Genomic DNA, 14,787 nt, shown 5'->3' with positions numbered 1-14,787 from the left:
AATGCTTTCTGGACAATCTGCTACCAAACACATCTTGTTATAGGTGACATTAAAACTACATACAAATCTACCTATGTAACATCACAGCAAAACATGATGAACAAAAATTACAGCATCAAAAAGAGAGAGAAAGCTAAAGTCACTGAGAATTTTGGCACATAAAGTTTTGCACACGGTCAGTCCATGTCCTCAGGGTGCAGGGCGCTCGCCTGCGAGTTCACAGGGGAAACGGGACAATTTCCACTGCTGCTCGTACAGCGTCGCTAAAATTCCCTCACTAATTTTCAAGTCTTGTTTTACATAATGGCTTTTAAAGCAACTTTTGTTAATGCTACTGATCCTTTAATGCAACTATTAATGTCCATTTGGCGGCATCTGGGTTTCATACGGCAAAAAAAAAAAAAAAAAAAAAAAAAATGTCCAAAAGGGAAACAAAAAATATATATATACACATTTTATATATAAACTTAAAAACCTTGTACAAATGAGTTGTTATATATAAGATGCTTATGCTAAGGGGAAAAAAACTTTATACAGTTTCAAGAAAAAGGAAAACATATTTTAAAGGGGACAACGTACAGGTTTGACAAGCAACCTCTAAAGCAATAAATACTACTGGTCCAACAGCGTTGTGATTCCATTAATTGTTGAATAGCATCCCCCTCCCCCCAAAAGAACAACACCATGGAACAAGGTATATTAACACATTTTAACCCTTTGTTTCTGTACATTTAAACAATAACAAGTAACATCACAATAAAAGTTGTTTCACACAGGGAAAAAAAAAAGTAAATGGCACTGCATTCATTGTGCCCTTATGGTTTAAAAACCAGATGTAAAATGATTGGTTCGCAAGCTCGTATTTAATACAAATAATACAGAACCAACTCCTTTTGGAGGGCTGCTTCAAAATTGCTTCTTTTTTTTCCTTTTTGTTTTTTAATCAGTCTTTTAAAACTAAGCTATCCGAACTACATAACAGTTATGTATATATATATTTTTTTTAAACGCTACAAAGACTTTAAACAGCTGTTGATAAAAATTTTGGTAGAATCATGAGGTTCTTCTCTCATCTACATATTTAAAAGGAGAAATTGAAATAAGAATGGGTCAAATATTGACCAATGAACTCGATAAACATTAACTAATGTAGCCACGTGGCACAAACGAAAAAGAGGCCAAAACAAAAACCTGGCAGAAGGGGGCGCGGGAAATAACGAAAAGCAGAACGCAACACTCCACAAAAGAGCAACCGGAGCTGAGGAAGGTAAAGCTATTCTAAAGACTTGGTGACGAGGGAGAGCGGCTGCGGCTGCGTCCCGGCCAGAGAGCCGTGGGAATGTAAGGAAGATGTCGACGGCTGCGCCAGAGATGAGGGAGGGATGGCGGGAGGCAGGTCCAGGGCCCCGTTGGCACAGAGGGCGGGGGCCTTGCCGTGGGCGGCCTCGGCAAGCAGGAGGGCGGGCGGCGGAGGCATCATGGGCAGGTGGGCCAGGGGGTCGGGCTTCAGGGACAGCGAGAGAGGCTGGGTCTGCTCAGTCTGTGACTTGGCGTCTTGGGGAGGGGAGCCTAGCAGGTTGGGGGAGGAAGGAGGCGAGTCTAGTAAGCTTCCATCTGAAGAGGGTGGACTGAGGCAGCTGCCTTCACCTTGTATGTAGCGAACGCACTTTTTTTTTCTCCTAGAAACAGGGGAAGAGAGTTGTCTGTGAATAAAGGGCAAACATGCCACGGGACAGAGTTCTCTAACGCTCAGAGCCGAGGTGGCGTCACCTAGCGGATGCCCTGCGGAGGCGCGCCCAGCGGCCAGGGGACGATTACAGTCACGCTGGGGTGCCGCGCTCACTGAGCTAAGCCTGCTCCAGCAAACCAAGTATGTCAGACCACAGAATTCCCTACCTACCTGCTTCCCCTGCCCCCACTAAACACCCAGCGCCCCACCCGTGCCCAAATATAAGCCAGCAAGCGAAAGGGTACCACCTGTAGACGGCGGCACCGAACTGCCAGAAGGTGGCTAGGTGCAAACTGAGATGAACTCAAAAGTTCGTTCTTTCTCTTTTGGCTTAGACACGCCCTCACTCCCCATCATAACCACCCTCCTCCATTTCCACCACTACCACCCCCTACCCCGCCAATGGGTGTGTGTGTGTGTGTGGGGGTGTGTGTGTGTGTGTGTGAAAGAGAAAGACAGAGCTCCCACCCCAGGCACCTCGTATCAATCTGAAACTCTTAAAATGCTGACTGTTGAGCCCACAGAGCTGAAGGCAGTGCTAGCAAGAAGAGGCTTAAAGGTTTTAACCCGTCACCATCACCACCATTACCACCATCACCACCATCACCACCACCACCACCACCACCACCACCAGAGGCTGCTGGCGCCCAGAGAGTTTTCGGGCTTGTCTGTTAAGAACCACACCAAATCAAGAGAGGTCAGAATCGGGGTGGGGTGGGGGGGTGGGGGAGGGGTGGGGGGGGAACGAAAAGAAAACCAAATAAACTCAAAAAGAAAACAAAAACAAAAAATAAACAACCAAAACAAAAAAAACCACCAAAAAACAGGTAGAAGAGGATAAACAAAGGTGGGGGAGGGGGAGAATAAGAAAAACAGAAAATGATCCAAAGGAACAAGAATAACTGGTTGTATGGCCTGCAGGTTGTGGATTAAATTATGATTCAAACTTGTTTTTTGTTTTTTTTTTTAAGATTTGGGGTCTTCCCCTCCCCCGCCCCATAGTGAGAAGGCTAGAAGGAGAGACAGTGAGGATGGGATGGACGGGCATCCTGCCCTGGTCCACATGCCGGGGCCAGTGAATGGAGGGTACAGCCTGTCACAAGGAAGTGATGACAAAGAAGAAGTGCCAGGGAATCACAGCATGGACCTTCTTGAATGGGGGTCGTCAGGATTAGTGTTTGAACCAGAAAGACTAATTTTGCCCCGCACCAAAACGAGAATCTCCCCTCTCCATTTCCTGTTTATGTAAGAAATAGGAATGAGAATTTCAGAGCCTCTCTTGCTTATCATCTGAAGTTGGGGACATCAGTTCAAGACATTAAGCGTGTGACCTCAAAGCTTCTCCTATGATTCATCCCAGTCTGATGGGGTAATATTTGGTAGGAAGAGTGATCCTGGCGATCAACCCCACACATGCTATAAAAGTAATGCAGATACAGGGAATGTGCTGATCTAAGGAGAATATGGTCAGAACTACAGCTGATAACACTCTGTCTGTAAGCGCCGGCTGGCTTCCGGTCATGGGAAAGCAACTAAGATGCTGCCCGGTTGAAGGCAACCACTGTCAGATGTCACTGGCCTTTGAAAGGAAGTGGGTGTAATGAGTTCCTCCTTGGGTCTGTGCCCCAGAGCTGTCTGATGATGCCCCTCAGTGCATGGGGTGTGGACTCCGCAAGATGGCAGGAGGGAGGAGCGGAGGGGGCGGGGGGTGGGGTGTGAAAGGGCACATGCTCAGCCCTTCCTGACTCCCAGAGGCCAAGAGCCACTGGACTGGTGGCCTCAGGGTCTATTCCATCCCTGCTCTGGGTCGAAAGGAACTCTAGGAAAGCAAGGGCAGCGCCCCCCTTCACCTTCGATTTGACGAGGTTCCTTTTTCTCCTCTGGGATAGACCGAAATAGACGGTGGGTTCTGCTCCCATCCCAGAAACTCAAGACAAATAATTAAGCCTCTCAGAGTTTTAAACCACCTTAGCCTGCAGATCAAAACATGCTCAAAAAACTATGCCATGCATTTTAAAAATGGGAGAAGAAAGGGGGGTGGGGTGGGGGGCATAAGCAAAACTGAGAAAGCAACAGGGACAAATGGGAGAGAGGACAGGGACAAATGAGAGAAAAAGAGGGGAAAAAATAACAGGAAACAAGGGAATGACATCCAGCAGCGTTCCATGCTATATTAGGGCAGAGTGAACAAGATGGGAAAAGCAACTTGGTGGGCTCAAAACAGAATCTTGTTAAAATGTCCTCAAATGTCAAATAAAATTAGAAACCCTGCGCAGGGAGAGAGGAGCCCTGATTGGCTAGGAGCGTTTCCGGTGCTCCCCGCCCCCCTCCTGCCCTCCTCATGATAGGAAGTTTCCGTGGTCGTGGGGATGAGTGGGGGCATCTGAACATGGGACACGAAGACTATGTTGACAGGGCGACCGCTCCTTCTAAGAGGTGGCGGAGCAGATGGCAGTGGAACACGTCCGTTTCGGACAGGCCAGAAAATGCCTCGTTTTGCAACTTCTTTTTTAAAGCACATTTTGTCTTACTGATTTAGCATCAAGCTAGATCCTGGCAAAGTCAAGAAGAAACATTGAGGGAAAAAGGGACAAACCCCATTCTCTTACCCTCCCCCACCTACGCTCCAACTCCCAGCAAGGGGTGGCCCCTTAAATTAAAATCCATCTTTAGCTTCTCATGGATTCACTCTGAAAGGAAAGTAAGAGTCCTTCCTGACCCTATTTTGGAATTACGCACTTAAAGGAGCAGAAACGCATCGGCTAAAGCTTTCAGAGTACGAAACGACATCCCCAACAGAGGAAGGAGGGCCACCACGGAAGGTCTAAGGGTGCTGAGGCGGGAATGAGGCGGGAAAGAGGAAGGATGGTGCTGAGGAGAGAGGAAGGACCTCTGAGCACCTGCGCTGCCACACTGACAGCTGCACCCCCCCGCACCAAGCTGCACTGTAGAGGAACCATGTTGATGAAGCAGCTCCGAAGGCCTGGGGTGGTTTTTGTTCTGTAAAAATGTCATGAAAATTCTCGTTTCTGAGGAGGATTCCGCACTCCACTTTAAGCAAGGTGCAGCTGGGTGTGAGAAAGGACTGTCTGGTCAATGTTGGTCGTGATTAACTTTCATCCCCCAAAGTGCCAAGTCTAACTTGCAGTTACCTGCTTCCAAAGCAGAAAAAGGGATTCACAAGCCACCACTCACCTCCCACAAATACAATACACAAACCAGGCAACAAACCACATTGCGAGGGGCGCACAATGGTGTCGGCCGTGTGTTTCTACAGAGCGTGAGAAACCCTCCCTTAGGAGTGGGCACTGCGATCAGCTAACCCTTCACCACGGCAGGCGTCTCAGAGCAGGATTCCGTAGCTAATTATCTTCCCACTCAGCGCAAATAAAAACCTGACACGAATTCACCGCCTAGATAGGGTCGGCAGAGTTCCCATCTTCCAGGCCAGCCCTAATGAAATGGCTAACACCCTCCACCAACTGCATCGTGCAACTCTTTTCTGTTGCACAGACAAGACCCCGGAACTGCGTGGCAAGGCCATCTGTCACCTCCGTGGACACTGTCAATCAACTCATAGAATGGGTGGGGGGCGGGGGGGTCCCTCTCCTGCTGGACGTGCACCCAAGGCCCCCGGTCCTCACTCAATGGGCATGAGGGTCGCCGGTGGAGGGCAGCCTCTCTCCCCTCAACGCTTGCTCAACGCGAGGCACTTCGCCCATCTCTCGTTAGGCGTCAGGGGAGGAGGAAGAGACACAGGAGACTGGTGGGCATGCACGTGATGGAATGGACATCTGAGCTAACGTCTAAACACGGAACACATGGCAGGGCGTGGAGGAGAGGGACACGTGACAAGGGAGGCACTACAGACAGGGGAGCGTGTTTGGGTGTTGAGATACCTACCATCATAATATTCCAAATTCAAAGACTGCTTGTATCAGAACAAAGAAACAACAAATTTAACCAAAGGTGGTCATTAAAGGAAAGGAAATGAGACAGGAACTAGTTGGTATCCCTCCACCAAGAAGGAAGTACCTACACCTTCACCTTCCCTGAAATTACAGGTTGGATGGAACCTGCAGGTGGAACACAGGCGTTTAATTTGGACTCTTCTGATTCACTTTGGAACCAGTGCTCTCTCTGTCTCTCTACATATATGTATAGATATATATTTTTCATTCTGCAGGCTACCAGCACTGCAGTACGTGACTGCACGACTCACTGCTTGCAGCCCTGTAGCTGGTGCATGCCGTTCAATGCCACGCTTCTTTTCAGCACTGTAAAACCATGTCGGCTAACCAAGCTCCTCTGTCCAGAGACGTGGTTTTGAAACAGAAAACAAACAAAAAAACAAAACGAAACCAAAAAAAGCCTGCCCCAGAGCCCTTCTCCAAGTGTCTGGACTCCAAGTGCATGGGAATGCTATTGCTGCCAATTTGAGCTCATTGAAACCTCGGGACATGGTGGCGCTCTCTCTTGTCCTACAGACATGCCACGGAAGCATTGACAGGGCCGGGCCAGTTCCAGAATGCTGGCTTTCAAAGCAAAAGGATAAGTGCCCGTCCTGGTCTGTGAGGGCTGTGGTCTAGGTCCTACCACCAGGGATATGGTATTTGTAAGAGCAGGGGAAAGAGAGAAAGAGAAAAGTAGGGAGAGGACACGGCATAAAATTAGCAAGGAAATTTTGAAGAATGAGGATCATTAGTCATTGATGCCAGCGGGGAAGTAGATAGGAACGAGGTCAAAATATATTGACACACTAAGGTACCAGAAGGACAGAATGCTTTGATTTTTCCCAAAGGCCTCGCAGTAGGGAATATACCTGCACGGTTTGCACCATAAAGTCTGTCGGTCAAGCCCGAACAGTGCCCGACACTTCTTTGGAGTATTTGCATCTGTTAGCATAAGGTAAACACAAAAAATACAACACAATGGTGGGTCGTGCTCAGTTGGATGTGAAATCTCAGCTACGGCTGACTTGTCTTGTCTTCGCTATCACCTCGGTTCTATTTGACTGTCTTCCCTCACCAAGGACATGAAAGGAAAGGACTTCTATGCGTCAAAAGAAAAAAAAAAAAATAAAACGATAAAACACACAAAAAAACAACAACCAGAAACCAAAAAACAACAAGGAAAAAATAAAAACAGAGAGAGAAGAGGAGGGGAACAGGTGACGTTATTTGCTTCTACCTAGGCCAGGCTTACGATGGATGTCACTGAGCCCCCATCCTGGGCTGTCGGGAGGAAGGGGCCGGCAGGCAACATTCCCTGGGAGGGGGCGCGCTGGGGTTTGCTGTCGCTGACCCGAGGAGGCACGAATGATGCTGTTTTACAGTGGCATTTTGGCTAGCAGCAGCGAGGAGGACAAGCACGTCCCTCACAGAGCAGTGTCCCGCGCCCTCCTGTCTCCTAAGATCCACACACAGAGCTACAAAGCAACAGGCCAGAGAAGGGGGGAAGGACCAAATAGACCAGCTGCAAACCAGCACAGCGAATCTGGGAAATCTATACACACCTGCAAGGGCCGCACCAGTTATTCTGTTGATCAAGGCCAAAGCGCGCTCGGCATTTCTTAGGAGCGCTCAGGTCTGAATGAGTTCAAGAGAGAAGCGAGCGGAAGAGGAGGACGTGGGAGAGAGGGAGAGGGAGAGGAGAGAAGAGAAAGAGAGAGAGAGAGAGAGAGAGAGAGAGAGAGAGAGGGAGGGAGGGAGAGGGAAGGAGAGGAGGGGGGAAGAGAAAGATACAAATAAGAAAAAAATAAAAATAAAAAAGGGAATAAATCAATGACCTGGTTACTAATTACATAATATTGACTTTCGTTTTTAACTTTCTTTAATTTAAAAAAAAAAAGGTAAAAAAATCACATTCTTATTCAACTTGTGAAATTAGCTGTTGCAAATAAAGCTGCAGTATCCCTTCTTTAAGGACTGTCTCTCCGATTCGGTTTGAACTGATAAAGGGAAGTTAGATAGTGAAGAACTAAGTTTTAAATAATGTTTTTCCTCTTTCGGTTCTGCTTTTTTTTTTTTTTTTTTCTCTCTCTGTCTCTCTCAATTTGTTTTTCTTAAAGAAGAAAATAAAGCAAAGGAGGGAATTAAGTTTGTCACATGCTTTTTTCTTCTCAGAGTACAACAGTTTAAAAAAGAAAAAAAAAACTACAAATAAAAACACAACAAAACGAAACAAAACAGAAAGAAATAAAGAAAGAAAGGGGTTGTGGTACTGGGATATTGCAGCTTTTGGAATGTTCATATTTTCTTTTTGTAAATCTATTTTCATTAATATTAAGAGAGGAACAGATAAAGGTCAACAGGCTGTGTGAATGAGCTGTTAAGAGTTAGTTGGAAGCTCACAGCAGCATTTAAGCAGGTACAGTCAGTGAAATGCTAGTGGATTTGCAAGTTATGAGCCGAAAAGCAAAAGGAAGGAAAAAAAACTAAAATAAAAAAAAAGCAAAGGAAAAAATAATCATACTGCGGATGCATGCTTGCGTGAGAAAACTTAGTGGGAGCGATGAAAAAAATGCCATTAGATTAAGGAGGTTTATTACTGAATTCCTTCCATTTTGTTGTTGTTGTTGGTTTCTGTTTTTTTTTTTTTTTTACCAGTCTCTTTTAAAGAAATACTGCATATTCAATTTGCACAGTTAGTTCAACTCTAAATCACTGTCATCATGGCTTAAACAACTGTTACGGGAAAAATAAATAAACAAAGCAGAAGTTAAATTAAATTAAAAAAAAAAACAACAAAAGCAACTGAAAAAAAAATCTACCGAAACATACGAAACCGTGTAGATGGTCATTTTAAAGAATGTTCAAAGGTCATACGTGTTTCATGTTAATAAAAGTATAATGGCAAGAAAAATTAAAAAAACAGTTTATCAACTATTTTAACGACTCAAAATGACATTAGCACCTGTAATCGGAGGAAGTGAAAGGCAAGGATTTAGGAAACATTCGCTGTGTTCTGAAAAAAAAGAACAAATTATACAAAGCCTTCAAAATGTTTTTGTCGTCGTTTGTAAAAGCCTGGCCTTCTCAAAGGGACCTCTGAGATTGCCTATGCAGTATTTCTAATTTCTTCTAGAGAATGACAAACCTCCTTAATTTAAATTGGGTGCAATTGACCACTGTAAAGGCATGCATCAGAACATTCAGGAACGGCCCAGTTAATATCAAACACTCGCACACACCCCTTCTGCTTCCCTAGCCCCCTCCTTCTCCCTACTCAGACACATACAAAATAAGCAAGACTGTATAAATCCCCGCCTAGGCATGCCTACCGCTCTCCACTTACAGGCTCTGCAGTTATTTTAAAACACATTCCACTAGACTTAACAATGTGCTTTTCATGCAACAATGAATGTTACTAGCTTTAAAAGGGCAGTCATGAAGCAATTAATTAAAATGCATAAACAAAAAGCCTGGCTAAGATGGGTCCCCCCCCGCCAACAATGTCCTGGCCTTGAATTTCTCCTGCCTCCCCCAGATAGAAGCCTGACATAAAAGAGTGGTCCTCAGAGTACCGCTCCCTTTCTCCATCCTGCTTATTCAAACTTACCATTGGTCTCCCCGGGCTGCTTGTCCCTTTTCCTCTTCTTCTTCTTCCCCTAGATGATGAACAGATGAAACACAGGGAATTATTTCAGGGAGCAGATGGGAGGAGGGCGTCTGGGCTCACCTGGAAAGGAGGCAGGAGGAGAGGCACTGGCTGCCATCTCCATCCACACTTGGCTCCTGAGTGTTTTCCCATCCCCCACCCCCTTTTAATCCAAGCACCCTTCAATTGTGCTCCAGCTGAAGGAACGCGCACCCAGCAGAAGAGAGAGGAAAGACCTCTTTTCCCATACGTCTATGTCCATCCTCAAACCTGACCCCGAGCATCCATAAAAGGGAAGAGGAGAACTGGATGGCGAAGATTCAGGGAGGTGTGGAGAGACAGGGTTGGAAGTGGCCCAAGAACCAAGGGACAAAAGAACGATACTGAGGCGGCTGTGAGAGCCTCCTTGCCCCACGCAAATCTCTTATTAAGGCCAAATGGTCCTCATTCGGAATCAAAACATAAAAGCCTTAGTAGGGGATTTTCTTGGCACTGTAGCGTGGGCCTTGGTTTTAAAGACGGAAGGGGAGAAAAAAGGTCAAACAGAGCCAGAAACCACCTGAGCTCCTTTTCAAACTGCCGAGTGGACGTCCGTAAAGGGGAACATTCGGCTCTCGCCATTTTCCACTTACGTAACGACTATAATACTCTTAGTAATAACAGCTACCATTTATTGATCACATACTATGTGCCAGACATGATTCTACGTGTGCTATTCCTAGCGACTCATTTATCCTCACACAATCCTATACACCAGGTGTGATCATCATTCCAATTTTACAGATAAGGACACTGAGGCACAGAGGAGTGCATGCACTTTCCTGAGATGACAGAGCTATCAGATGATGGGGCCATGATGGGAACCCGGGCGATCTTGGTTCCACAGCCCTTATCCGCTAGGCTACACTGCCTACCTATTTACTGCCTTGCCCTCCGAGGAAGGCTCTTAATGGATTACGGGTGGTACACGGCATGGAGTGATTCACATTCTCCAATCTGACCCTCCCTGATATCTTGACGGTCTGTTCCCGACTGTGGATTTGGAATGGGAGTAGGGAAGAACTCTGTAGAGGTAACCGCCCCCGCCCCCTTCCAGATCTGAAACTAGTTCTCCCTCACCCCGTTAGCTCCAGTCCCATCCATATGAATTAGCTGCCTGGTATATATGAAGTGTCACAAACAAAAGGAACTGGTGGTCTGACATGTCTATCAGTTTCAGAATATCTGAATATTAACCTTTGCCTAAAAGTTCTCAGGGTATGTTGATGTCAACTCAAGAAGAGACAAGAACAGCCACTGGTAGAAAACGTGAGAATCCATAAGGCCCTGTAAGGAGAACCCCAAGGCAGAGATGCCACTGAGTTTTAGATCCAGCTGAGCGCTGAGAACCAACAGTTCTAGAGAAAGCCTCTCAGATCTGGGGGCCTATGCCTCTTGGGAAATCTCTCTGGGCCTTCAGTTCAGTGTTTCCATTGGAAACATTTCATGTTCCTTGGCATCCAGTTAAAAAAAAAGAAAAGGAGGGCTTCCCTGGTGGCGCAGTGGTTGGGAGTCCGCCTGCCGATGCAGGAGACACGGGTTCGTGCCCTGGTCTGGGAAGATCCCACATGCCGCAGAGCGGCTGGGCCCGTGAGCCATGGCCGCTGGGCCTGCGCGTCCGGGGCCTGTGCTCCACGGCGGGAGAGGCCACAGTAGTGAGATGCCCGCGTACCGCAAAAAAAAAAAAAAAGAAAAGGAGTTTGTGTGCTTTCTCATGAACGCCAGCGGCCCATCTTCATGTCTGTGTCTCTCCTGTGTCAGGAGCAAAGTGCCGCCCGGCCATCTTGGAACAGGCAGGAGGGTCTAGTTTCAGTTTATTTAGGAACCTGAAAGAAAATCTCAGTGGGGCACAGAAACAGTTCAACTCCAGGTGGTGTCAGCATCCATGTAGCCAAGGGCTTCCCAGTCATCTGTAATACAGGGCTCACCCATTTCCAATCTCCTGCAATATGTTCTGAAAGGCAGGTGAAAATATCCGCTACCCCTGGGAAGCTGTCTGTTTAGGATACATAACTAAGATGTTCGTGGCTGAGGCAATGATCGTTTAGACTAAAGGCTTCTAGAGGACAGGGGCTGCGTTTTAATCGGAAGAGGACATGAAGAAATAAACACTAAGTAGTGAAGAGGGAGATGCATTTCAAGGGAAGCGGCCATCCCACTATCTCGGGGCTCAAGATATGCAAATGGCCTGGGATTTATCTCGTTAACCTAACAGAGAAGAGCTAGAAAGGAAATAACTTCTATTACAAGGCCACGGGTTAGATATCACTGTGGGACCAAAATGTTTCTTCTTGTGTTCCAGAATGTACCAAGTCCAACAACCCAAATGTGACTGTTTTACTCAACTCTATTTTGCTAAAAGAGTGTGTAAAGGCTTCTGTCACCACTGGGCTGGAAAAGCAGGAACGTGAAAAGAGGGATAAGGCGATTAGCTCAGAAAAGTTTTTCTACAAGAACCTTCTGAACTTTACAGTACCCAAAGTAATTTATAGAAGCTTCTATTTCAAGTCAGTTTAAAAAAAAATACTAACAAGTTCCCACCACAATCAAATCTATAAACAGTTTCGCTCTAATTCTTGTTCCACAGACCACTTCCTGGGGGAGGGGAGGAGGGAGGGAAGGAGGGGGAAGAAAGGAAGGAGAGGGAGGGAGGGGGAAAGGAGGGCTGTGTGTGCTCAAGCTCATGTGTAATGAACCACTGATAAGGAATCTGACAGCACCCCTTACAAGAGGTAAAGCTCCTACAGCCCCAAATCCAGACCTACCTCTAAACTTTCTCTCAAGTCTTTTCAGGGGTTCCCCTATTACACCAAACCTTATCCAAACGTAAAAGTGAGCTAAAGTCATTTCAAGCGTCTCGTGAATCTTCTGAAACCTAGAAAGCACTTCACAAAAAACCTTGGGCAATACCTTGTCTGACTCCAGGGTAGTCCATGGCAGCACTCTTTCGAAGCTCTCACAAAGTCAGCTTTGCACCTTTGTGGAGATTTCACCCAGCACAACTCCAGGGGGCACCATGCACATCGACCGTGGTGTAAATGGCACACTCTAAAGCTGTGCAGTGCACGCCCTGCACAGCTATACATGAAGGCCCTACCATGACCCAAAATGTCTACTGGGGATAGGATACCTATAGTGTAGCTGAATTCCTCTCTGTGGTACCATTCTAGATTACTCAAAGAATTGGGTCTGTAGCAGGAAGAAGCTGGAGATGAACTCTAAGAACTTCTGACCCGAAACCAGGAGAGCAAGCTGTCCTGAAATGAGATGGCTGTATATGTGGAGGCTGCAGAGCCTGCCTGCTGCTGGCAATCTCCACCTCGAGGTCAGGGGAGGGCAAGCAGCAAGCCTGTGGGAGAGCATTAACTTTCTTATCCTCTTCCTTTCAGCTCCAGAAGAAAGGCTTCCCCACTGCACACATGCTGAGGACAAATGGAAAGGTCCCAAGCAGTTAAGACCCTGTGCCTGACCATCTGTGAGTGACAAGGGCTCTGAGCAGAGCAAACGTGCCACTGAGAAGTACCAGCACTAATTCCTGTTTCAACTCCCAGGAGGAATACAGTCTAGTGCTACCAGCTAAAGGCATGGGACCTACGGGGATATGGGTGGCAGCAGTGAGGGAGACACGGGCGTCTCGGTCCTCCCCCATCCACATGGCAAAGAGCAGAGAAGCGAGCGTGTGTTTATAGGTATGAGACTAAAAAGTGATGAAACTGGTACTCAGAGCAAGCAGAAAACAGCCCCCACTCAGGACCCACATATCCACGCAGATGTCTGTGACTTCCTGATGGCTGGTAAGTTCTGACAGAGTTCTGATCTAACTCTGAATCTCCACAATCTGTGTGCACAGTAAGTTCACAATCAGCAATAACTGAATGGACCTCAAGCCACATACACAGAGAGTTTCCTCACCACGGATGACGGCCAGGGGAGAGCTAGGTCAGGGAGCACCGATGGGTAGGAGAATCATCCACGGCTCTGTGCCACTGACAAGAAAGAACTGGGAGGAGAAGGCTGCTACTGGCATTAAGACAGGGTTTGTTTTTCCCCAAAGAGTGGATGGTAAAAATCACTTCATGACACCAAATGCCATGTAATAAAGTATGAGGCAAAATAAGAGACATTTCATCCATTTAGCGAGGAGAGCTGGCCCAGAACTTGAGCTCCTGGGCAAAATACAAAATAAGAAAGAACGGACGAGAGCCAGTTTACGGGAAGAGAAGAACCCTGAGTGTCGCTATTACTGTGATTAGTAAAGACAACAACCCTACGGTGTTTTCTAAAACCCACGGGAGGAAATTAGGCAAATGCTGCAGCCAACAAAGAGAGCCCAGGAACACACACATCACACAACACACACACTTTCTCCCTACCCTGTTGGGCCCTGAGTCACTTCACCCATGCTGCCAAAGGATGACCGCTACTGGCTACTTTCAAGGATATTTCCATCATGCCCTCCTCTCAGGATGAACTAGGCTTCCAACTTCTACTGTACCACAGCCTAAGGCAACGGTTTCATTTTTCCCTCTTAAGGGTGAAGGCCCTGCTACAACAGCTGTGAGGAAGTAAACGCTCTCTCTCCACCCCTACCCACTGGTCTTCTCTGCAAGGCCACCCTCACCGCTGAGAAGCACACAAGCCTCACTGGGTGTCTACCTGGAGCCACGTCTCTTCAAAGACATGGGCAAGAAGGTGTGAACAGCCCTAAACTGACCCCACGGGTCCCCTGAGCTGGAACATTAGAACACCAGCCTCATCCCTCTTCCTTGAAGAACTAACCCATGCTGATGGGAGCCCTGCAGGAAGCCAGACAAAATCCTCCAATCTGGTGCTCGGGTAAGATGCTAACGGTCCCAGGACTGGGCAGACTGAATGGTACTGAGGCCTGACTTGTGTTGGCAGGTTGTGTTCCCTTTGTCCAGATGGACAACCAACACATCTCTACAGACTGTAGTCCTGAGAAAAAGCAACCACCTACATAGTTATCCCGTGCAGACCAGCCGGGGTACAGCTGCATGTGAAGCTGTCGCTCCTTCCGGGCCAGCTCGTAGTATTTCGCTTGCTCTTCTCTGGACAGTGCGTGCCACTGGAGGGGACACAGTGGGGAGAGAGAGAGAGAGACGCAGAGTCGTCACAGACCACACCGTGGCTGGAGGATGGATAGCGCTTCCATCAGAAATCCTGTCGTCTGCAGGGGCCCGGCACTAACACGAGGGCTCAGCCAGAACCGGATTTTTTGCCTACGTTGTTCTATTCTTGCTGTCTCTGCAGGTGGGGAAGACCAGGCTGAACCTCACTCGAGTGCTGGGGTTACTGGTCCCAACTCCACGCTGGCCGTGGAAGGAGTCAGAGTGTGGCTAAAGGGAAAGGACTCTCCAAACCAGTGGGGACAGGGACATGTGCCAGCCCACCCACTGCGT

The 14,787-nt window shown here is 47.3% G+C and overlaps 1 protein-coding gene across 26 annotated transcripts in view; it reads right to left on the bottom strand.

Annotated features, from left to right (window-relative positions):
- Nucleotides 1-1,273: 1,273 nt before the first annotated feature.
- Nucleotides 1,274-14,787, bottom strand: part of TCF7L2 (transcription factor 7 like 2) — a gene marked incomplete at its 3' end in the record, with an annotated part of 199,458 nt that continues 185,944 nt past the window's right edge. For 6 of the 26 annotated variants that reach the window (XM_079708636.1, XM_079708635.1, XM_079708638.1 and 3 more), the window contains 4 exons: nucleotides 14,346-14,453; nucleotides 9,290-9,338; nucleotides 8,645-8,695; nucleotides 1,600-1,679 (listed from right to left, as the gene is read on the bottom strand). In XM_079708636.1, the coding sequence (XP_079564762.1) occupies nucleotides 1,600-1,679; nucleotides 8,645-8,695; nucleotides 9,290-9,338; nucleotides 14,346-14,453 (288 nt within the window). Of the gene's footprint in view, nucleotides 1,680-6,551; nucleotides 6,625-7,244; nucleotides 7,318-8,644; nucleotides 8,696-9,289; nucleotides 9,339-14,345; nucleotides 14,454-14,787 lie in introns of those variants that run through there. The other 20 variants (XM_079708637.1, XM_079708633.1, XM_079708646.1 and 17 more) reach the window with 7 other exon arrangements.

This window comes from Hyperoodon ampullatus (genome assembly GCF_949752795.1).
Source record: "Hyperoodon ampullatus genome assembly, chromosome: 1".
NCBI classification, from domain to species: Eukaryota; Metazoa; Chordata; class Mammalia; order Artiodactyla; family Ziphiidae; genus Hyperoodon; species Hyperoodon ampullatus.
The sequence above is the reverse complement of the archived record's forward strand: the minus strand, read 5'-3'. Positions and strand labels throughout refer to the sequence as shown.